General features: G+C 40.7%; 1 protein-coding gene across 8 annotated transcripts in view; it reads left to right on the top strand.

The window, feature by feature from the left end:
• The window catches only part of dlg3 (discs, large homolog 3 (Drosophila)), a 297,837-nt gene extending 272,826 nt beyond the window's left edge, over positions 1 to 25,011 (top strand). For 6 of the 8 annotated variants that reach the window (XM_034181624.1, XM_034181623.1, XM_034181622.1 and 3 more), the window contains 10 exons: positions 13,288 to 13,464; positions 13,551 to 13,626; positions 14,128 to 14,227; positions 17,574 to 17,615; positions 17,741 to 17,791; positions 17,875 to 17,976; positions 18,067 to 18,239; positions 21,456 to 21,565; positions 21,668 to 21,759; positions 21,842 to 25,011. In XM_034181624.1, coding sequence (XP_034037515.1) covers positions 13,288 to 13,464; positions 13,551 to 13,626; positions 14,128 to 14,227; positions 17,574 to 17,615; positions 17,741 to 17,791; positions 17,875 to 17,976; positions 18,067 to 18,239; positions 21,456 to 21,565; positions 21,668 to 21,759; positions 21,842 to 21,948 — 1,030 coding nt within the window. In that variant the 3' untranslated portion in view covers positions 21,949 to 25,011. Of the gene's footprint in view, positions 1 to 13,287; positions 13,465 to 13,550; positions 13,627 to 14,127; positions 14,228 to 15,955; positions 16,002 to 17,573; positions 17,616 to 17,740; positions 17,792 to 17,874; positions 17,977 to 18,066; positions 18,240 to 21,455; positions 21,566 to 21,667; positions 21,760 to 21,841 lie in introns of all 8 variants that reach the window. The other 2 variants (XM_034181625.1, XM_034181626.1) reach the window with 1 other exon arrangement.
• The last annotated feature ends 11 nt before the right edge of the window (positions 25,012 to 25,022 follow it).

The raw sequence follows: 25,022 nt of genomic DNA, 5'->3' as shown, positions 1-25,022 counted from the left end.
AAGGAGAGGATTATCAAACTCTTAAGAGGGTTTTTCATCACGCAATCTTGCAAAAGATGTTGGTTGTTCACAGCTGTGTCTAAACTCTGGACCAAATACAAACATGGGAAGGTTGTTAAAGGCAAACATACTGGTAGACCAAGGAAGACATCAAAGCGTCAAGACAGAAAACTTAAAGCAATATGTCTCAAAAATCAAAAATGCACAACAAAACAAATGAGGAACAAATGGGAGGAAACTGGAGTCAACGTCTGTGATCGAACTGTAAGAAACCGCCTAAAGAAATGGATTTACATACAGAAAAGCTAAACGAAAGCCATCATTAACACCTAAACAGAAAAAAACAAGGTTACAATGGGCTAAGGAAAAGCAACCGTGGACTGTGGATGACTGGATGAAAGTCATATTCAGTGATGAATCTGAATTGGGCAAGGTGATGATGCTGGAACTTTTGTTTGGTGCCGTTCCAATGAGATTTATAAAGATGACTGCCAGAAGAGAACATGTAAATTTCCACAGTCATTGATGATATGGGGCTGCATGTCAGGTAAAGGCACTGGGGAGAGGCTGTCATTACATCATCAATAAATGCACAAGTTTACGCTGATATTTTGGACACTTTTATTATCCCATCAGTTGAAAGGATGTTTGGGGATGATGAAATCATTTTTCAAGATGAAAATGCATCTTGCCATAGAGCAAAAACTGTGAAAACATTCCTTGCAAAAAGACACATAGGGTCAGTGTCATGGCCTGCAAATAGTCCGGATCTTAATCCAATTGAAAATCTTTGGTGGAAGTTGAAGAAAATGGTCCATGACAAGGCTCCAACCTGCAAAGCTGATCTGGCAACAGCAATCAGAGAAAGTTGGAGCCAGATTGATGAAGAGTACTGTTTGTCACTCATTAAGTCCATGCCTCAGAGACTGCAAGCTGTTATAAAAGCCAGAGGTGGTGCAACAAAATACTAGTGATGTGTTGGAGCGTTCTTTTGTTTTTCATGATTCCATAATTTATTCCTCAGAATTGAGTGAGTCCATATTTTTTTCCCTCTGCTTGGTCTAAAAAAGTAACCGTTACTGACTGCCACAATTTTTTTTCCTGATTTCTTACAGTGTTTCTTAAAGCCAGAAAGTTGCCATTTGAAATGACTTTAGTTTCGTGTCATGTCTGTGATCTGCTTTTTTTCTACAAAATTCAACAACTGAATGAACATCCTCTGAGGCCGGTGATTCCAGAATTTTTGCCAGGGGTTGTATGTCATCAACTTGTGTGATTGGCCAAACTACTCACACTCTTTACAGACTATTACATACAGAGCTTTTGTATAAATAAAATAACCAATGTAGTGAGTAAAAATGTAATGCAAGTCACGGTAATGTGAGTCACACAAATTATGTAATACCCTGCCTATGTTTGGGGGGGGGGGGGAAAATCAAAAAAATTTCTATGCACTTTTGTAGCCATTTTATCTGTCAACAAATGACACATATTGATCCACTCCTATCATTTATAGTTTGAGGAGAATTTGATGTGTGTTAAAGGTTTTTTTTTTCACTTTCCTTTTTGTGTAACCCGAGTCACGTGTTAATTAGATACAATTAAAATCCTAGTTGTTGAGTATTTTCAGCTTTGGGATTTGACAAATAACTGTGTAAACAAAAATATGGTTATGTAGGTATCATCTCTTCATGCATTCATTTGTCCACGAGTCTTGGAAGCACATCTTCTTTGTGGATATCTATAAAACTTCAGGGAATAGTGCAGTAATGCACCATGTCAAGAAAAGGCTGGAAAGGTGGACCTTACCCTTGTCAAGTGCCTAAGGGCGACCGACCTGTGTTGTGATTTGGCGTTACATAAATAAATCAAATCAAATCAATTTTATTTATATAGCGCCAAATCACAACAAACTGTTGCCCCAAGGCGCTTTATATTGTAAGGCAAAGCCATACAATAATTACGGAAAAACCCCAACGGTCAAAACGACCCCCTGTGAGCAAGCACTTGGTGACAGTGGGAAGGAAAAACTCCCTTTTAACAGGAAGAAACCTCCAGCAGAACCAGGCTCAGGGAGGGGCAGTCTTCTGCTGGGACTGGTTGGGGCTGAGGGAGAGAACCAGGAAAAGACATGCTGTGGAGGGGAGCAGAGATCAATCACTAATGATTAAATGCAGAGTGGTGCATACAGAGCAGAAAGAGAAAGAAACACTCAGTGCATCATGGGAACCCCCCAGCAGTCTAAGTCTATAGCAGCATAACTAAGGGATGGTTCAGGGTCACCTGATCCAGCCCTAACTATAAGCTTTAGCAAAAAGGAAAGTTTTAAGCCTAATCTTAAAAGTAGAGAGGGTGTCTGTCTCCCTGATCCGAATTGGGAGCTGGTTCCACAGGAGAGAGCCTGAAAGCTGAGGGCTCTGCCTCCCATTCTACTCTTAAAAACCCTAGGAACTACAAGTAAGCCTGCAGTCTGAGAGCGAAGCGCTCTATTGGGGTGATATGGTATATTGATGGGTTACCCAAGATAAGATGGGACCTGATTATTCAAAACCTTATAAGTAAGAAGAATTTTAAATTCTATTCTAGAATTAACAGGAAGCCAATGAAGAGAAGCCAATATGGGTGAAATATGCTCTCTCCTTCTAGTCCCCATCAGTACTCTAGCTGCAGCATTTTGAATTAACTGAAGGCTTTTCAGGAAACTTTTAGGACAACCTGATAATAATGAATTACAATAGTCCAGCCTAGAGGAAATAAATGCATGAATTAGTTTTCAGCATCACTCTGAGACAAGACCTTTCTAATTTTAGAGATATTGCGCAAATGCAAAAAAGCAGTCCTACATATTTGTTTAATATGCGCATTGAATGACATATCCTGATCAAAAATGACTCCAAGATTTCTCACAGTATTACTAGAGGTCAGGGTAATGCCATCCAGAGTAAGGATCTGGTTAGACACTATGTTTCTAAGATTTGTGGGGCCAAGTACAATAACTTCAGTTTTATGAGTTTAAAAGCAGGAAATTAGAGGTCATCCATGTCCTTATGTCTGTAAGACAATCCTGCAGTTTAGCTAATTGGTGTGTGTCCTCTGGCTTCATGGATAGATAAAGCTGGGTATCATCTGCGTAACATTGAAAATTTAAGCAATGCTGTCTAATAATACTGCCTAAGAGAAGCATGTATAAAGTGAATCAAATTGGTCCTAGCACAGAACCTTGTGGAACTCCATAATTAACCTTAGTCTGTGAAGAAGATTCCCCATTTACATGAACAAATTGTAATATATTAGATAAATATGATTCAAACCACCGCAGCCCAGTGCCTTTAATACCTATGGCATGCTCTAATCTCTGTAATAAAATTTTATGGTCAACAGTATCAAAAGCAGCACTGAGGTCTAACAGAACAAGCACAGAGATGAGTCCACTGTCTGAGGCCATAAGAAGATCATTTGTAACCTTCACTAATGCTGTTTCTGTACTATGATGAATTCTAAACCCTGACTGAAACTCTTCAAATAGACCATTCCTCTGCAGATGATCAGTTAGCTGTTTTACAACTACCCTTTCAAGAATTTTTGAGAGAAATGGAAGGTTGGAGATTGGCCTATAATTAGCTTCCTTGAGCAGGAATGGGGTCTAATAGACATGTTGATGGTTTGGAGGAAGTAACTAATGAAAATAACTCCGACAGAACAATCGGAGAGAAAGAGTCTAACCAAATACCGGCATCATTGAAAGCAGCCAAAGAGAACGATAAGTCTTTGGGATGGTTATGAGTATTTTTTGTCTAATAGTTAAAATTTTATTAGCAAAGAAAGTCATGAAGTCATTACTAGTTAAAGTTAAAGGAATACTCGGCTCAATAGGGCTCTGACTCTTTGTCAGCCTGGCTACAGTGCTGAAAAGAAACCTGGCGTTGTTCTTATTTTCTTCAATTAGTGATGAGTAGTAAGATGTCATAGCTTTACGGAGGGCTTTTTTTTATAAAGCAACAGACTCTTTTTCCAGGCTAAGTGAAGATCTTCTAAATTAGTGAGACGCCATTTCCTCTCCAACTTACGGGTTATCTGCTTTAAGCTGCGAGTTTGTTAGTTATACCACGGAGTCAGGCACTTCTGATTTAAGGCTCTCTTTTTCAGAGGAGCTACAGCATCCAAAGTTGTGCTCAATGAGGATGTAAAACTATTGACGAGATAATCTATCTCACTCAGAGTTTAGGTAGCTACTCTGCCCTGTGTTGGTATATGGCATTGGAGAACATAAAGAAGGAATCATATCCTTAAACCTAGTTACAGCGCTTTCTGAAAGACTTCTACTGTAATGAAACTTATTCCCCACTGCTGGGTAGTCCATCAGAGTAAATGTTGTTAAGAAATGATCAGACAGAAGGGGGTTTTCAGGGAATACTGTTAAGTCTTCAATTTCCATACCATAAATCAGAACAAGATCTAAGGTATGATTAAAGTGGTGGGTGGACTCATTTACATTTTGAGCAAAGCCAATCGAGTCTAACAATAGATTAAATGCAGTGTTGAGACTGTCATTCTCAGCATCTGTGTGGATGTTAAAATCGCCCACTGTAATTATCTTATCTGAGCTAAGCACTAAGTCAGACAAAAGGTCCGAAAATTCAGAGAAACTCGCAGTAAATAAATAAATATATATATATATTGCTATATAAATATATAGCAAAATAAAAAAGCAAACAAGCAACTTGATCTTGAGCTTGCTCTCGTATGCTAATTTTTATTTCTTAATTTCTTTGGTAATAAAATATAACTATCTAAATCACAAGATTAACATTTATTTTTGGCCTTTTGCCTTCCATCCAGATTAATTTATGGTCCTTCAGAGGAAAGTATTGGGGTACCTCTATGTTTAAGTGAAGGGCTAAATGAAATTAAAAAGAATGGATGCTTAAGATATAGAATCCATCAAGAACCAGTTTTTGCAGTGTTCATAATTTTGCTAAAAGATAACTCGAATGAAGTCAAGCCACTGTTGTCCATCCATGCATTTTCTTCTGCTTCATCCGGAGTCGGGTCGCGGGGGCAGCAGCTCAAGCAACGTGGCCACCCGGGTGCAGAGAGGATTGGGTGGCCATTGTTTTATACTTGTTTTTATACACAGACCCTGAGCATCAGCTTCAGCATACTTGGCTAGCTGGTACATAGTTTGCAAATATTCATTGAGCAAGCCATTTTTAATGGTTAAAGGGTGACTTCAAAAGTAATAGTTAATATTGGTGACCCTTGATGTACAACCCCAATTCCAATGAAGTTGGGACGTTGTGTAAACTGTAAATAAAAACAGAATACGATTTGCAAATCCTCTTCAACCTATATTCAATTGAATACACCACAGAGCCAAGATATTTAATGTTCAAACTGATGGCTTTTTTGTTTTTGTGCAAATATTTGCTAATTTTGAAATAATTGCCTGCAACACATTTCAAAAAAGTTGGGACAGGGCAACAAAAGACTGGGAAAGTTGATGAATGCTCAAAGAACACCTAATTGGAAAGAGGTGAGTGTCATGATTGGGTATAAAAGGAGAATCCCCAAAAGGCTCAGCTGTTCACAAGCAAAGATGGGGCAAGGATCACTAGTTTGTGAACAACTACATGAAAAAAATAGTCCAACAGTTTAAGAACAATGTTTCTCAATGTTCAGTTACAAAGAATTTAGGGATTCCATCATGTACAGTCCATAATATAATCAGAATCTGGAGAACTTTCCACATGTAAGCGGCAAGGCCGAAAACCAACACTGAATGCCCGTGACCTTCGATCCCTCAGGCGGCACTGCATTAAAAACCGACATCATTGTGTAAAGAAGCTTACCGCTTGGGCTCAGTAACACTTCAGAAAACCATTGTCAGTAAACACAGTTCGTCGCTACATCTACAAGTGCAAGTTAAAACTCTACCATGCAAAGCAGAAGCCACACAACAACATCCAGAAATGCTGGTGCATTCTCTGGGCCTGAGTTCATTTGAAATGGACAGATGCAAAGTGGAAACGTGTGCTGTGGTCTGATGAGTCCATATTTCAAATTGTTTTTGGAAATCATGGACGTCGTGTCATCTGGACAAAAGAGGAAAAAGACCATCCAGACTGTTACGAGCGCAAAGTTCAAGAGCCAGCATCTGTGATGGTCTGGGGGTGTGTTAGTGCCCATGGCATGGGCAACTTGCATATCTATGATGGCACCATCAATGCTGACAGGTACATCCAGGTTTTGGAGCAACACATGCTGTCAACCATGCAACATCTTTTTCAGAGACATCCCTGCTTATTTCAGCAAGACAATGCCAAGCCACATTCTGCACATGTTACAACAGTGTGGCTTCATAGTAAAAGAGTTTGGGTACTAGACTGGCCTGCCTGCAGTCCAGACCTGTCACCCATTGAAAATGTGTGGTGCATTATGAAGCGCAAAATATGACAACGGAGACCCCGGACTGTTGAACAACTGAAGTCGTACATTAAGCAAGAATGGGAAAGAATTCCACCTACGAAGCTTCAACAATTAGTGTCCTCGGTTCCCAAATGCTTATCGAGTGTTGTTAGAAGGAAAGGTGATGTAACACAGTAGTAAACATACCACTGTCCCAGCTTTTTTGAAACATGTTGCAGGCATCCATTTTAAAATGAGCAAATATTTGCACAGAAACAATAAAGTTTATCAGTTTGAACATTAAATATCTTGTCTTTGTGGTGTATTCAATTGAATATAGGTTGAAGAGGATTTGCAAATCATTCTGTTTTTATTTACATTTTACACAATGTCCCAACTTCATTGGAATTGGGGTTGTACATTAAAAGCTTCACAAACAGTAAATTGTATGTATGGTGGTAATATTATGCTGGTAGCATTATATTGGCACAGTCTTTCAGATCCTTTTCTTTCTGGGTTAACCCACCAGTTAGCTTTCCTCCGAGAAATTCATTGTAACCAATGATGACATTGATTAGTGATCACTTTGTTTTTACAATTAATCTTGTAGTGTATAAAATGTTGTTTATGAAATATTAATATCCTGATTGTTAATGTTTCCAGATTACCTTATTTGTCCCATTAGCAGTCTATAATGCAAAAATGTTTAGGTGATAAAATAGGAAAGTTTAACATTCACATATCCAAATAGCTGCAACTATTCCACATTGTCATTTTACTTTTGGTAAGTGATTGGAAATCACTAAGTGTTTAAACAGCTATTCCTTTCAGCACTACATATTTGAAGCATTTGATTATCACTCGATTCTTCCATTTACTGCAGTTTATCTCAGTCCGGACTGCAATAACCCATTCACAGTTCATCATAATCATCAGTAAGTTTATGAATGAGTGTTGTTGTTTTGCTGCCACATATGGCATTCAATCTGCTTTGCATAATGTATTGTTTGACAAAGAGCAGTGTCTTGTATTATGGCACTTTGGGCTGTTTGCCAGTATGAATGGAGGCTTATTTAACAATTGAAATGGGCAGTGTCCTCACGTAACCTAATATTCCAAGTGCTTGAACATATTTCTGCTGAATCTCTAATGCACTTCACTTAACCTTAGCCTAATAGCTACACTTAAGATTGATGTAGCTAAAGTGTAATTGCATTGGCTGTACCGTCTCCAGATTTATAAGAAGTATAGAGATATTACATGACTGGACACTGCTATATACATCTGAGGAGTGTTAAAGTAGACCTGCATTGAAATAAATGCAGTCAGATCTTTGGACCAAAAATGACTTTTATTTACACATAAGATCCTTCTGAATGTAGTAAAGTAAATCTGCAAGCCCAGATCTCTCATTCAATGGAGAAATCTTCATTTAAAAATGACAAATTTACAGCTAAAATTTTGCCCTCCGCGAAACTGTCATCACATCCGAGACGCTGCCGAGACATCAGGGAAAAGACCCTATCCCAGCATGCATTGCGCGCGCCAACTGTAATTTGTGGATTTACGTCAGTTTGCATCTGCACCTTTTTCTTGTCTTATACGGAAGGATCTACTTTTTTTAAAACTTCATATTGTCTTGCGGCACGTTTGGTGAGTACACATTTCTTTTATTTGTGCTTGAAAATTATTTTGGGGGACTTTTTCATACGCCCGTTTGACTGAGTGGTGTCACATTGAAAATCTAGTGTCTTTCGCCTCCGGTGTTACCGTCGTGGGGTACGGAGGTGGGACCCGCAAAGAATCCAAGTCATTAAAAAGATATAAACCTCTCTCAGCGGCCACGGAGCTCTGCAGCTCTAATTACCGAGACGTGCGGTGCTGCGGAAAGTCTGTCCTTGCAGCTCCAGGTGTCACTGGCCGCTCCGCATCAAAACAGTGAGCGTATTCTCTGGACTTGTGCCAAGTTGGCTGCACCTCCATTCAGTAAACAGGGACATGGTGCCGGCTGCACAGCAGACACGGGGGCGATGTGAGTGGCCCACTTCGGCATTTACCGAGCACGCAGACTCAGTAAGCGCAGCGGGGGCAGAGAGCAAGGCGTCGGGGAAGAACGTCGCCCGCTGTCGATGTCACTGCTGATCTGAGCATGCAGAGCTGTATCTCACATTCATTGCAGCTTACTTTTGGATGCTGAAACCAGGATGTGTATAACAGTAACATTACTAACAGATAAAATCAATTTCAATGCGGGATCGGACTGAAGGCGGGAGCGCTCCGTCTTCTGCCGGACGTCACTGCAATGACCCGGATGTACAAACAGTTTTCGCTGAGGGCCATATTTTAGCTGTAAATTTGTCATTTTTAAATGAAGATTTCTCCGCTGAATTACAAATTTGGGCTTGCAGATTTACTTTACTGCATTCATAAGGGTCTTATAAATACATATCAGCTATTTCTTTCTGAGATCTGACCACATTTATTTCAATGCAGGTCTACTTTAACCAGTCTGACTGTCACAGACCTGGTCCTATGAGGCATGTAGAGCCTAGCCTGCTCCTGTGTGTATGACTAAGCCCACAGTTATGTTGGAAAAGCTGTCTTGTTACCCAGCTGACATAGCAGCCACCATGTGGTCCCAGCCCAGCCTCAGGAATGTGGAGGCGTTACATCTTTAAGGTGTGCTCCAAAATGATTAAAAAAAATATATATATAGTGTGTGTGTGTGTGGGGGGGGGGGGGGGGGGGGGGGGTCCAGATGTGCTTAAAATGTTTCTGACATGCTTTATGGCAGTTATTTATGAATGTTTACTTCCTGCGAGTTGTAGTTTCGGGTAGGCCTGCCATGGTAATTATCATTTTTGCTGAGCTTCATATTCTCTGTGTTCACACATGGGTTTGTTTTCATAAGGCTGTCGCCAGCAACTTGGTTACATGATACCAGAATATAAACAGCAGGGTTTCACTACCATTATAAGACTTCAGTGCAGAGTCCAAACTAAATAACTACTTTTGTTTGGTTTCCACTGTGCTTTTGGTCGGGGTCGCCGCCGCAGATCTGGTGTGGAGCAGCATGTTGATTTGGTGCAAATTTTATACTAGATGTCCTTTTTGAAATGACTGCAGATGTACAAGGAGAATGGGGTGTGGATGGTGAGCTTCTTGTGAGGCGATGGTAACGGTAAATGGATTGCATTTATATAGCGCTTTTTTATCTATATCAGCAGCTCAAAGCGCTTTACAGTAATGCCTCGCTTTCAGTCATTCACACACACCGATGTCAGGGTGCTGCCATGCAAGGCGCTCACCACACACTGGTGAGGTGATGGTCTAGTGGTTAAGTGTTAGTCTTCAGACCAGAGGATCCTCTGTTCAAACCTCAGCCTTACTGGAAAATCACAAAAGGCCCTTGGGCAAGGTCCTTAATGCACAAGTTGCTCCCAGTGTGTAGTGAGCGCCTTGCATATCAGCATCCTGACATTGGTGTGTGAGTAGGGATGGGTATTGATAAGATTTTATCTATCAGTTCCACTTATCGATCCGAGTATTGATTCCCTTATCAATACCTCTTGTGAATTTTCTGTGTACTAAAAGCAGGCTTCACAGGTTTTCTGTTAGCAACATTTTATTGAGTCTTAAAGTAAATAAATATGAAATTGGGCATTGGATCCTTGATTTCTGGACATAAATAAAAATCAATACAATCTGTACATGGTCACTGGATCCTTGATGTACATGATGGATCCTTGATTTCTGAACAGAAATAGAAATAAACAAAATCTGTAGTTTTTGTCAAACGCATTTCCTTTCAGATATTAATGACACAAATGTAACCCCATAGACTCTGAGCTGAGCTCTTCAGCCGGCTGTGCTGCACGTCAAGATGTAATTAATTTGTATGTCATTAGATTTAAAGCAGCGAGTTAATAAGTTAATAATTCCAAACAAAATCTGCGCAGCTCTTTGGAGCTGTGCACTTAGTCCCACAAAAGAAGGTATTATTATTTCTGTTATTTCCTTTACCTGATGGACAACTTCAGTTTATGCACCGGCTGGTGCTCACGCCAGTGTACCATCTCGTAAAAGTCCGTCGTGGAACGGAGGATGATTCTCGTTTTTTTTTTTTTTTTGCCCACAACAGGACAAGAGCCCCAGTTAGTGACATTAATCCACGCAAAGGTGGCTGACTGACATCTTTGAATAGCTTTGAGAGGGGTTAATGAAGAAATTGCAAACCTGCCGCTTCTTAAAACCAGCGAAACAGAGAACCAGCGAACAGCGGGTCGAAGCACTGCTTCGTTGCTTCAAGCAGACCCGCTGCAGTCTGCAGTCAACGTAGAGAAATGATCATTTTCCCAATAAACACCCTCAAAAACAACAGCTGCTTTGGTGTCCCAAACTGAAGGACAGATAAGTGAAATGTTAAACAAAAGTCTATGTTGGTGGATCAAATAATTTCTTAACGGTACTTAAGAGGAACCAGTATTCAGTACCCAACCCTGTGTGTGAGTGTGTCTGTGTGAAGGGGTGAAAGTGAGGCATAATTGTAAAGCGCTTTGAATATCTGATGCAGATGGAAAAGTGCTACATAAATGCAGTCCATTTGGTTCTCCAGAGATGAAATCGTCTTGTGTCAATATGCAGCCTCAGCATCTATGCTGAATGAACAGAAACAAATTGAGAGTTGTGCTGTCATTTCATGTGAGACTGCTCTTGTCTGTGCTCTGTGTTTCACTGTGGGTAGGGCTGAGGCTGCTCCATCACTCGCACATGCTTGCACCCACAAACACCCACAAACTTGTACGCGGCAGGTAGGCATGAAAGCATGTAGAGCAGGTGCTCCTCAGGAACAGGGTTGTGATAATTCTGGTCTGTAAGCTTGTGGCTCACATTTTGTATTGACCGTGACATTTGGTATATTGACTTTACAATTTTGATGGAATAGGATTTGGTATGTTGTTAATGTGATTTCCAAGGCTGCAAGGGACAAAAAAATCGTATTGATACCATATAGGGTTGAGTATCGAGAACCGGTTCTTTTCTGTATTAAGAAATGATTCTGCTGCAGCGCAACTCCACTTTGAAGTGTGAACTAATGAAGCACTGCTCCGATCCGCTGCTTAGTTGGTTCTTTGATTCGCTGCTCTTCAGAAGCGGAAAGTCCACTTCTTAACCCCTCTCAAAGCCATTAAAATATGTCAATCGTGAGTCACTTTCGTGTGGATTAAAGTCACTAACTGGGACTCTTGTCTTGTTTTCAGTCAAGAAACGAAAATCGTCCTCCGTTCCGTTGGCACAGCTCCAAACGCTGCGCGGCTCTCTGCTGAGACAGAGTCCGGTCAGAATTAATAACTTCAAAGCGAATCTGCATTTAAATCAAATGACACCTCTTTCCAAACGTTGTAACACAGACAATAGACTAAAATGTTTTTTTTGTTTTTTCCCCTCCCTAGACGTCCTGCATTCTTTATGAATTACATCCTGACGTGCAGCGCAGCCAGCTGCAAGAGCTCAGCTCAAATGTATGGAAAGACATTCATGCCAATAATGTCTGAAAGGAAATGCTTTTGACAGAAATTAAAGATTTTATTTCTATTTATGTCCAGAGTTCAGGGATCCACCATGTAGAGTTTATTTATGTCTAGAGTTTAAGGATCTAGTGACAAATTTCATATTTATTTACATTAAGACTCAATAAAATGTTGTTGACATAGAAAACCTGTAAAGCCTACTTTTAGTACACAGAAAATTCACAAGAGGTATTGATAAGGAATTGGATCAGTAAGCGGAATCGATAATGGTATCGATATCAATAAAATCTTATCAATACCCATCCCTAGATACCAAAAGGCAGAGGGAGGTCTGTAACTTTGACCTTTTTGTTTTGACTTCAAAACACATTGAAGTAGTTATGTATATGTCAAAAACGATTTAAGAAATCAAACAAACTGAAATATTGTTTGTGGGGAAGGAACATTTTGGAATACTTTCATAATGGCAGCTGTCTTCGTGGACATGTTGGATTTATTGTATCTTTTATACATTGATTCCCCCCTACTCATATTAGTGAGAGGAGCATTGATGCTCCTCTAGGCCTGCTTCTATTTGTTGTTGGGTGTATTTTTGATTTATTTTTTATTTTCAATATTTTTACTCGCATTACAAATCTACAGCTCTACAGTCTGACTTTTCTTGAGAATTGATATCATAGCTCCTTGGTCTTTGAAAGTGTGTACTTGTATTATTGGTGAAATAAAATATTCTAAAATGAGAATACAGACTATCGTAATTTTTTTGAGAGAATATATCCTCCAGTAACATTCGTGATTGTGATAGTTTTAGTCGGCAGTAATAGGTCAGCAAGAATCAGAATACAAGAACTACAAGAGGGAAAGAATGCATTGAATATGGCTGATATATGTTTGTAGGTCAACTGAAGTTCAGACTTGTAAAGCTGGTATTCATGCCTTCAGAAATGTCTGTGGGTTGACCTGTCTGACAAGGTGGTGCACCCGTATAACAAGCATGTTGCGTTTGTGGTTCAAAATGTGTTAACAAAAGAACAACAATGTTGAGTAACAGAAATGCCATGAGTGGGAAAATAAATGTTGGGAAAAGATTTTGTATCCATGTCTGTTTAGTGTTCAGCCTCTTGCCACAAACAAAAGTGACAGGAGTGGCTTACCGCAGTTGTGATTACATAAAATAAGTCTTGAAAACCAGAATTTAAAGTTGCACGTCATTGTCATGTTGCAGTTTGAAGTAGCACGCAAACATGTGGACATGATGTGACTCAATTGGTGTGTGTGCGTGTGTGTGTGTGTAAGCCTGTACATACCGGATGAAATGAAACGAGTATAACCAGAGTCTTTGTGTTTGTAGAGCTTTGTTTGACTACGATCGAACGAGGGACAGTTGCCTTCCCAGCCAAGGCCTGAGCTTCTCTTACGGAGACATCCTCCATGTCATAAACGCTTCTGATGACGAGTGGTGGCAGGCGAGGCTGGTCACCCCCCACGGGGAGAGCGAGCAGATCGGAGTCATTCCAAGCAAGAAAAGGTACAGTATGCTGACGCTCAGCGAGGCTAATGTGAAAAGTGCCACAAATTCCCTTTAAGTCAACATCTAAACTCTTCTTTTTCCAGAGTGGAGAAAAAAGAGAGGGCCAGGTTAAAAACGGTCAAGTTCCATGCCAGGACAGGCATAATCGAGTCCAATCGGGTAGGTGTAGAGTGACAACTGTAGGCTGTCTTCAAAGCTGCCGCTGCTGCTGGGCATCATTAAGATGAACTGCTCGCCACTCGGGCTGATCTGGGTGTGGGAGAAGGCTGCGCGTCTTCTCGCTGGAGCGCAAACAAACAGTGCTCCCATTACTACATAACTTACAAAGACTTACTGTGCAGATCTTTTATTGAGATATGTGCACATCCACAATGTTCTCCACATCTGTAATATGTTACTTAATTTGTAGTGGATACATTGGCCAATTACCCATGATGCAAGTATGTTTAATTAATTGAAGTGTGTGGTTAAGCTGGTAAATGGAAGCCATCATACACCATTCATTTCCACCCATTACTTGTCTCATTTCATTATTTGATGTGATGCTTCTTTGCATTTCTTTTCGTTTGTGCATGTGTCGAGCTGTTCCATTGAAAGCCATTTTTTGTTTTGATTGTCCCATTGCCCTCCCCCCCTTCTCACCCACACATCAACAAGCAGCCAGTCAAAGTAAAGCGCAAAAAAAGCTTCAACCTCTCACGCAAGTTCCCGTTTTACAAGAGCAAGGAGAATATCGTGCAGGAGTTGGTGGAATCTGAACGTGAGTACCAGCTGTGATTTTTTTTGGGGGGGGGGGGGGGGTGTATTGCTGTCATTTCCCTTCATGCTTCAGTTCTGTCTTCCAGCTTTCATCTTTCTGTTCACCTCCAGGGATGGTTTGTGTGATGGTGCCGCTCTCATCCCTTCCTCACTGTCCCAGAGAGAGGCGCCACATGCAGAACTGGAGGTGTGGCGTTTCTCTCTGCTGTGTCTGCACCTGTCTGTGGGCTCCAGAGGAGTGCATAGTTGTGTGTGTGTGTGCAAGTTCATGGCTGCATTAACACGGCAATGCTAGCTTTTTTTTTTTCTTTTTTTTTGCAGTAAATATTTGAAACAAATTTCAACTCATTTCAGCATCACTGGCTACAATCAGCAGCTTCAACTACTTCCACTAATGTGTGCTCAAGTATTTTGTGTTGGGTCCAACTTTGGTGAGCGTCAACACACGCATTTGTGGCGACATCTGTTCACATGCCTCAGTGATGCTGTCCAAAAATCAAAGCGGATATTAAATGAGCTGGCAAAGCCGCATCTTTTTTTTTATCTTGCTCTAGAAGAGTACAAAGTGTTCCAAACAAGTTCATCTATAGTCAGCAAAAATACTAACGCTGCACTTTAGTTCCTGTTTTTTGTGTATTGATGTGAAAGATGTAGGACTACTTCTGTGCACACAAAAATCTTAATTTCTCTCAAATTTGATGAAATTCGGGTTAGTGAGCACATCTCCATTGCCAGAATAATTTGTGGTGCATATCAAGAGGCTGATTAAACAGCCTGATAATTTCACAGGTGTGCCTCGGGCCAGTCACAATAAAATACTACTCTATAATGTGCAGTTTTACCACACAATACATGTTTTGAGGTGGGTGCATCTGGCATGCTGACTGCAGGAATCTCGACCAGAGCGCTTGCCAGTGAACTGAATGTTTGTTTCATTACTATAAGCAGCATACAGTTTGGTTTACAACCCGTCTTGAGCCTGCTTCTTCACCGAATAAAGCTCTGTTTTAAGATTAGCTGTACATTTTAGAGCAGGCTTTTGTTGTTACCAGTCCAAGGCACATCGCAGACATGGAAGATTATAGTTTGTTGCCAATTATAATGCAATTACTTGAATGCAAATGTGAAACTTTTTCTTAACATGGCTGGTTGGCCTGATCTCTGCAGTCGCTCAACAAGGCAACCCAACTGGTTGAAACATCCGCTTGTTGGACTGATTTCCAAAGAAATTTTTATTTTCTGCCAATATATGGCCATCATGTAACACTGGGTTGCTGTGTTCTAAATGGTTTAAAATGGCAGTTGTGACATTGTTTATCTTTTATTTATTTGTGCCATAGTGACAAAACAGTCCTGATTTATGAAGATGGTCACCGTGTCCCCATGTTTCCTTCCCTGCCATACAAGGATATACAAATAAAATTTACATTGCGAATTTCTGGTGTGACCAGTGCATAACGCTATTAGTCCTGTGAGTCACTGACCCAAAATAATAATGAAAAAATTTTCGATAACTGACTTGAAATAAGTCTTCTGTAATTTAAAGGCGATGGTTTATTATGATCAAAGAGGTGCTTGGCCTTAAGGAATGCAGCACTGTGCCGTGTGTTAGTGAGCCTGACGAGCACAACACATCACTCTTCTCCTCCTCGGCCCCGACTTTCTCACTAACCTTCTTCCTGTGTGCTCTCTTCTCTTGGTTTCTGCTCACACCTGTCGGGACACCTAGGACTTCCCAGCGTTAAGCGATGACTTTTATGGATCAAAGAGTTTGAGTAAGTGTGTGGTTGTACTGTGTCAAGCAGCTGTCCCCTGAGCTCAGAGAAAAAAGCTTTATCAGTACAGGCCCAGCTGGGAATTCTAAACCACACACACACACTCCCACACACACCTACTCAGTCACAGTATGTATATGAGGAAAATCTGTATTCCCAAAAGTGGGTGGGTGAGTGAATGTCGCATGGGGTATTTATAATAAATGTTTCTCAGAGCTTTTGTCAGAAAAGGCCACATGAAGCTGAAATATACTGAACAAAACCTCCCACACCATTGGTATTCTTACATGTTTAGTACAGATTGTTGCAAATTCAAATCTACTGTAAGCAAAGTTACGCTTGTTTACACCACATGAGTTGTGTGTGCATGGCAGCTCAGCCACTGCACTACTGCGGCTCGTGCATATACATGTATTTAGGCCGGCAGTGTTTCTGTTGCATTGCAGCTACAGCCAGCTCAATCTTTTAACATTATTTTTCTTTTATTGTGGTTTTCTCCCACACCATCTTCTGTGGTGTAACTTTTGTTTGTTAGTCACTTTACAGGACTCTGATTAGCTTGGACCAACATTTTAATCTGCTTAACAGTAACATTAATTTACACAGAGCTTGTCAATGATGAGGCCATGATGAGGTAAATAGTGCTTGCTGGCTTCAAATTTGGCAGGATCGTAGCAACCAAATTTGGGGAATTCTGAAATAAACGTCCAGCAGAATAATTCAGTTGTAGAGAGGTTCTCTGGTTTATGCAGCAGTCACAGTAGCACAACGGGATGTGGAAGTGCCACGTTGGTGAGGTGTAGTTAAGTTGGTCGGTCACTCGTGTGCCACACAGCTTATCAACTCCTCAACCTCCTAAATACTGGACATGTTGACATAGTGTCCAGGTGCTGTGACGTACCACCATGTAACGTTCCAATGAGTAGAATTTGCGTCACTGCAAATTACACAAAGCAGTATTTAATGTGGACCCTTTGAAAATGTTGGAAGAATTGGCTGATGAATAAGTGTTTCTGTAGAATTGTACATTTTATAAACTGTGCCAGGAGTTCTGCATTGGTACAAAGTGAAACATTCCTAAGGGTTTAGGAATGACTGTCTGTCATACCCAATATATTGGCATGTTTTTACTGCTGTATTGTAAGCTTTGCCGCACTGTCTGTCACCAGAACAGGACTGTTTGCGTCCTGTGGCCAGCCTAACGCCACTGGTTTCTTTGTCCTTTCTGATCTGCCGCATGCACAGATCTAGCAATAGGAAACATTGGCAGGGGAATTGTGGGTCATTTGGGATATTGTAGCAGGAAACACTTAATTTCCTATTGCTTGTACCTAAAACCACTTCCCTAATAGTGCGAGAGCATGGCTGCTGCAACCAAAAAAACCCCAAACCACTTCTGCTTTCCTTACCCTTTGTTTATTAATGGGCCAGATGTTAACAAATGGTGCTTTTTTCCAAAGGCTCTTGAGGCAGGTGGAAAAAAAAATTCACTAATACAAAACTCAAGAATTTATATTTGTATAACTTGCGCTTGTCTTCCTGAGTTCATGTGCATTTTTAAATTCTTTGCAGAATGCCTGACATCCAACACAAGTGACAGTGAAAGCAGTTCAAGTGAGTCATCTTTCTGTTTAGCCATACACTGTCCACATTTATAAATGGATGCTTTTGTGAGCTAAATACTGTAAAAGTTACTTTAAATGTGATTTGGCTGTGATTTGTTCTGTGTGTTATTACAGAGGGCCAGGAGGACACAATTCTTTCCTACGAGCCAGTTATCCGACAAGAAAGTGAGTGAATCGTGTCCTTAAAACTTAGAAAACCTGCAAATCCTCTGAATTTTTCTTTTGACGCCCCTTTGTTTTCATCACAGTCCACTACACGCGGCCTGTGATAATACTGGGCCCAATGAAGGACAGAGTCAATGATGACCTCATCTCAGAGTTTCCTCACAAGTTTGGTTCCTGTGTTCCCCGTGAGTTAGTGGCACACAGCAGATCTCTGCAGCACAACAAAGGCAACAGCGGTTACATAAAAAATTAACTCCTCATGTTCTTTTCCACAGACACGACTCGTCCCAGGCGAGAGAATGAGATGGACGGGCAGGACTATCACTTTGTGGGCTCACGAGAGCAAATGGAGAAAGACATTCAGGATAATAAGTTCATCGAGGCTGGACAGTTCAACGAGAACCTGTACGGGACGAGCATCTTGTCTGTCAGAACTGTTGCTGAGAGGGTAAGGAAGACTGGTTTTGGTGCACTTGGGATTTAGCCAGAGGTGTCAAGACCTTGGACATTAGAGATTTTAAGTCAAATTTCCTCATTCATTTCCCAGAATTCATGTACTGCAGGGGAAAAAAAAGACAAAAATTAAGACATTTTGCACTACACCTCTCCCAGAGGCATAGATTATATAACAGCTGAGTGGATCCTTGTCATTTGATTGGTGCTTTGTATGTCACATGACATGGATTAATTCATACCATTTGTGTTGCATTGCATTTAGAGTGTAGCTTGGTTCCATTTAGAGTGCAAATTTGGTTCCATAGGTTTGGTACCATTGCACTCCGCACACATACACACGTGCTTGTGCACACGCATGCGTGTGCCCACACAACGCATGCACGCACACACAAAACAAATCCACTGTGCTGTCTGGAGGCTGTTGGCAGGAAGTTGGAATGAAAAGCTGGACTAATTTCTGGTGATTTTTTTTTTTTTCTTTTTTTTTTTTTGCTGCACTAGGGCTGCAGCTATCGATTATTTTACTAATCAAGTATTCTATCGATTATTCTGGCGATTAATCGAGTAATAGGATAAAAAGTACTTCTGCGTTTTTAAACAACATCAATAGTCCAGGGCTCTCCCTAAGCAATGGCACAATGTCACTGCGCCAAAGTGTTGGCATTTTGCTGAAATGGCGATGGGATGTGGCTTTGTTTTGTTTTCTCCATCTTGTAAAATGTAACCATTTTTAAGTTTTGGGGGTTTTTTTGTATAAAGGTTGATGGACTGAGTCCCTGCATGATTTTTTTTTATTTATTTTTTTTTATCCCTCTTTCTCTGCAATTCAGCAGTTGCATTTCAGCTGGAGGTTGAACATGCAAGCCTCGCAGTCATTTTTTTTATTATTATTTTATTTAAGTTACCGTGTTTGGAAGTGTTGTGTGTTGCCCAAAAAAGCAAAAATTAAAAAGTCACTCACTTAGTGTGAGTCTGAGGTAAACACAGAAGAAAGAGTGGACTTCTGCTGTTTGTCAGTGTAGCCGGGTCAGAGCTGTGACTCGCCCGGTCTGACAGCCCCTAACACTGGGCAGAAAGAGACAGCAGCCGGCCACCGGGTCAATAGTCCCTCCCCACGTAGAGCAGACCGTGTTTTTTTTTTTTTAAATAGACACAAACACTGCTTCGCTTTAAATGCACAGTAAGTCTATTTCAGATGATCAGCGTGGACCATCTTTCTCTTAAAAGGCTTTATTTTACTCTGTCATGTTGGAAAGCGGTAGCTATCGTTGCTAATTTGATTAGCTGCTATGCTCCAGTCTTCTGTGTTTTTTTTCCTGCGGACGTTGCAGCGCCACATGCAGGCCTGGCATATGTACTACAATGTTAAACGAAGCTTCTTGGCACAGAATTTGCCTCGAACATTTTTTGTAATCGAATTATTCGACTTACTCGACTAATCGTGTCAGTCCTATGCTGCACTGAGGACATACGGTCTTTTTTTTTTTTTTTGGTAGTACACACGTGCACAAGCGCTGACTTGGTAGCTTGTGTGTACGTGCGCACGGGGGATAATGACAATGATTTGATTGAGCTAACTGACACTGCTAATTCTTTTAACACACACATACACACAAAACAAATCCACTGTGCTGTCTGGAGGCTGTTAGCAGGAAGAAAGAATGAAAAGCTAGACTAATTTTTGGCGTGTTTTTTTTTTTTTTTTTTTTTTTTTTATCCACTCTACTGTAAGCTGTCTGGATGCATGAAGAGTTGTTCAGCTGAAAAGCTGATGTGATTTTTGGCTGGAGTGAGGAACTACACAGCCCCCCCCCCCCCCCCCCCCCCCCCTTTTTTTTTTTTTCTGGAAGTCTGAAGTGCACAGCATCACTGGACTACACGTTACAGTGAAACACCAAAATGTAAGTCCCTTTTATGTTATTTATAAATTACTAAAATGTCAAATGACAAGGATTTAGCTGTTATATAAAACAAATAATGTTTTTACATTCTTTCAGTGGAATGTATATTTAATTCTGTGAAAGCTGGAACATACCATTCGAGACAAAGCTTTCACCTCATGAAATATTTGTACCATGGAACTCATGGACATTCATTATTTGTATTTTAGCCTAATTTCAAAACAATTGAGGCATCTTTGTAAAATTAGATGGAAAAAATAGAATAGTTGGAAAATTCCTCATCATAAAATATGGCCAAAAGTGTAAAATAATAAAATGAAATTTACAAAAATAAATGCCATTTTGCACTTGCACCTATCCCAGTGGAAGAATATATATGCTTACTTTTAAGACTTTTTGTAAAAGCAAATGGAAAAATTTACTAGTAAAAGGAAAAGATATATTTTCAAAACAACAAAGTAAAAATCCCACAGAGCATGTCGCTAACTGGTGTGGGAGTTGGACTACCCATATGGGTAGTCCTTAGTCTGTTCAGTCCTCGATCATGTTACCTGACTGTGTGCTTGGTTAATGCAGTTCATCTGCATCGTCCCAGTCTGCCCAGCTGTCAGTGGCTACAGGCCTTGGCTGGAGAATTGACCTACTTCCTGTCTGAGGGGAATTGTAGACTCTAATCAGTATCTGGGAATGAGTACCAGTGGGCCTCAGGGCCTGTCTACCACTTCATCGAGCACATTCAAAATTTCATAAAATTGTATGGAACTCTCCTTACATGTAAAAAATTGCATTCTCTCTCTCTCTCTCTCTTTCTCTCTCTCTCTATATATATATATATATATGTATATATATATATATATATATATATATATATATATATATATATATATATATATATATATATAATTTGTTTAAAATTTGAAAATGACAAAACTAGATAATAAAAATACGTCAAACCTGTGCCAATTCAACATGCAGATCCACCTTGGATTTGCTGTGGCGACCCCGAGTGCAAACAAGGGAGCAGCCAAAGGGACTTACTTATATAGACTAGAATGAAACTCCACGATGTTTGTCCTAGTGGCATAATTATGTTGAGAGAAATTTTAGGGGGCTTGGTGGGAATCACTTCAGTGGCTTTTGGATATTGGCCGCACAAATGATGTTCCCATTTGGATGACAGAATTTCTTGGGATCATTATATACCCCACCACTTCCAGGTGGACTTACAGGAAAAAAAAAACTATTAGCCTATTAAAATTTAAATCTTTTTGTTGATTTGTGTGTTTTTTTGTTTTTATTGTCTACAGGGAAAACACTGCATCCTGGATGTGTCTGGAAATGCCATAAAACGACTGCAGCAAGCACAACTTTATCCAATTGCCATCTTTATTAAACCGAAATCCATTGAAGCTCTAATGTAAGTCTGGCCACTCCTTCATATTGGAACCCAGATCGATTTCACTGTTGTGCGTAAACAAGTGTAGGATTGCGTGCACTAACCACTACTGTGTTCCTTCAGGGAATTGAATAAAAGGCAGACGTACGAGCAGGCCAATAAAGTGTTTGACAAGGCAGTAAAGCTGGAGCAAGACTTTGGAGAGTATTTCACAGGTTGGTTCCACTTTAAGCTTTGATGCACTGACAGGCTTTTATTTATTTAGTTCAACACCCTGATGTTTCATTGTCTCTCCAGCTATTGTACAGGGCGACTCGCTAGAGGAGATCTACAACAAAATCAAGCTAATCATTGAGGAGCAGTCCGGGCCCTACATCTGGATCCCCTCCTCGGAGAAGCTCTGAGCTCCCTGCCATCCCTTCTGCGTTGGCGCTGAGCTCTCCCCTCCTGCCTCCCACACACCACCCCCCAACTCAAGCCCAAATAGTCCCACCCGCACTTCCTTTTTGCAGATATGTTTCATATCAAGTTTTAGTGTCATCATTATGTTACTCTCTAAATGAAAAAGAAGTCTTATCACCATTACTGTGACTGTGCACACCCCTGCATGAGTTTCTCAACAAATCCATTCAAGACTGGAAACACCATTCCAAAGGAAATTTGTCAACTGAAAACTAAAGGGAAAAAGAATAATCCTGTTTAAGCTTTTATTTTCCTCGTTTTTTTTTTTTGTTTTTTGTTTTTTTCTTTTTTGAACTGCGACTGAAGAGCAGAATGTTTTACCGAAATACAGAGTGAGGATTGGGGGTGGGGAGGGGGCTGCAAAAAGAAGTTGTAGAGAAATGGAGACGAATCACACCAGGTCAGAACACTTTGTAAATGTTCATGGAATCACATTTAAAAACACAAGATGAGATCCTCAGACCAAAAAAAAAAAAAAAGGGTTTTTTTTATTTTTTACTTAAAGGGGAAAAAATAGAGACTGGATCAAAGAGAGCTCTGCTGTCAGGTACTCTTCAGGAGTCATCTTGATTATAGTGACAGAAGATTGGAGGAGGAGCTGCAAAGTGGTGTAATATTTATCACGGACCGCCGTGCTGACTGGTTCTTAATGCTGCAGCGGATGGACGTCTCGAAAGGCAGAAATGTGTTGTGAATCTCGACATTTATATTATATAAAAAGAAAATCACAATAAAATCCTACTGAGATTTTACTACAGCTAAAAAAAAATTACATATTTTACACTTCACTAGAATTGTCGATTTGGAGGGCTGTTATTCGTTTCCCTCTTTTATCTTTCCTTAGGATTTAAAAAAAAAAATGGTTTTGCTTTTGCTTGTGGTTTTTAGCTGCTCTGTATAAAAGGCCGGGGTAGAGACGTGTAACTGGGCTCTCTGCAGAACACCAAATTGCCTTAAATCAAACACAAATCTGTTTTGTCACTTCCTGTTGTCTGTGAGGGAGGCCGCACACAACTGACGAGGAAAAGAGGGATAACATTCTTTTTTTTGTTTGTTTGTTTTGTTCCCCGCCCCTTTGTGTCCTCAGACTGCCGGGAGACCTGAGTCGAGTGCAATAGATGAAGTCTCACCTTATTGTGTATCTGAACCTTTGTCCCGTCAGGACATAAGAATTAGGCCATTGGATGATAATTCTGACAGCCAGAGCCTCCTAACACACGGCGAGCAGCAGACCGCCCAATTACACTCTCTGCCTAATGATCGAATGGTCGCATGGTACTGTCCTATCTGCCGCCGTGGCGGCTGTTTTAAAACGGGTAGAACAAGACAACACATGCGTTGGATGTCCTCACGAATAACAATGTAAACCCTCCCCCACAAACACAACAACACTAAAGTTGGGTTTCATTAAACGTGTGTGCTTTATCTCCAAATCTCTGGATCTTGAATCAGTCTGTTGTTGGCAGGTGCTGAACTGCTGTGTTGAGCTCTTAGTGGATCTGAGGGGAATTGGATGAGACGCTAACTCTGAAATATATAAACGCCACCCTGCCCCCAAAATGTGAGCCAATACACGCAGTTTGTCAGTGTCAAATATGAAGAAATACATGTGGTACTGTGTTTTTTGTTTTTGTTTTTAACCAAAGTGTAATCAGGATGGGTTTTTTTGTTTTGCTTTTAATGAGCGTGGGGTTGTACAACATTACCAGGATCGAAAGAGACCTACTCCATCTTTTAATGCAGATCTTGGCAACTGTTAATGTGTGCACGTGAGAGGGCACACCTGAGCCGTTGGCGATGTGGCGCACTGTGGCTCTCGATCGTACAAACATTTTTATTTTTGCATTCAGCTTAGGATGAGAGCAGGTTTTTTTTTTTACTAGTTTTAATCATTTTTGTCCCTCGGAGAGTGAGAACCGTCAGAAGTGGTAACCCCGCCCACAGTGCACCTGTACCTGCAGGCATTTTCTGAATGGGTGTGCCCACCTGCCAGGCACCGCTGCTAAACCAGCTGTCATTACCTGTGTCAAAACCAGGGTTCAGGGAATAACCGAAGGGAACAGAGCCATTTCTAAACCTGCTTGCAGACTGTTTGAGGGTGTGGTAGCTGTACAATGTAAATATGCCCCCTCCCTCCCCTCCCCCAAGCAGATCCCCCTCACCTGTGCTTCATGCATGTGTGAATCAAACTGGGATTAACATTTTATAGACCACAAATGTCAGGTAAGTAAAGTCTGAGCTACTCTTGAGATATAATTTCCATACAAATGTGCTGTATTGTTAGTATTTCTCTTCAGATGCCTATCGGAACAATTAACTAGTCAGTTGGAAACTCAGTTCCTCCACGTAGGGCCTGTCTACATGTGACTTTCTTGTGGATCGTGTCTGACTATAGATTTAAAAAAAAAAAACCTGTATATTGTAAAGACGCAGGCAAAAATCTACACAACACAGAAACCAGGAGCATTGATCAATGCATCATTTAGAGGTTTAAGATGGGTCTGCTCTGGTGTTTAGTTCTCATACAGCTGACTGTTAACGATGTGTGTGTGGTACTCGTACCTCAGTCAGCCATGTCAAAACCCAAAGAACTTGATTTCATTCTACTGTGCGTTGAGGTTGTGGTATCTGACCAGATGGAACCTGAATGCCTCTGTGTGTATAACTGACGAGGGCCTTTGTTCCGCTGACAGAAGTGACATGCTTTTATTTTCGGGTGGGAGGGGGTTGGAATGGGTGGGGTGGAGGTTCTCCTTTGTACTTTTGGGTGATGATGTTTATGTTCTAGCACATCTGTGCAGTAAGTGCTTGCAAACATGAACCCTTTGATTGTACAGTAGTTCTCCTTCCTGTCACTGCAGGTGGTACAGCCTATCAGGACACTTGGCCTCGTGGTCTTCCCTGTCCTAGTCATGAGGGGGAAACACAGTCCTGCAATATTTTGTTTGGGTTTTATTTTGGGACTTGACAAGAGTTTATTTGTTTGAAAATAAAATGTGACTCAGTTCTGATTCTG

This window comes from Thalassophryne amazonica, chromosome 11 (genome assembly GCF_902500255.1).
Source record: "Thalassophryne amazonica chromosome 11, fThaAma1.1, whole genome shotgun sequence".
In the NCBI taxonomy this organism is placed as follows: domain Eukaryota; kingdom Metazoa; phylum Chordata; class Actinopteri; order Batrachoidiformes; family Batrachoididae; genus Thalassophryne; species Thalassophryne amazonica.
Note: the sequence above shows the minus strand (reverse complement) of the source record. Positions and strands in the feature narration are given on the sequence as shown.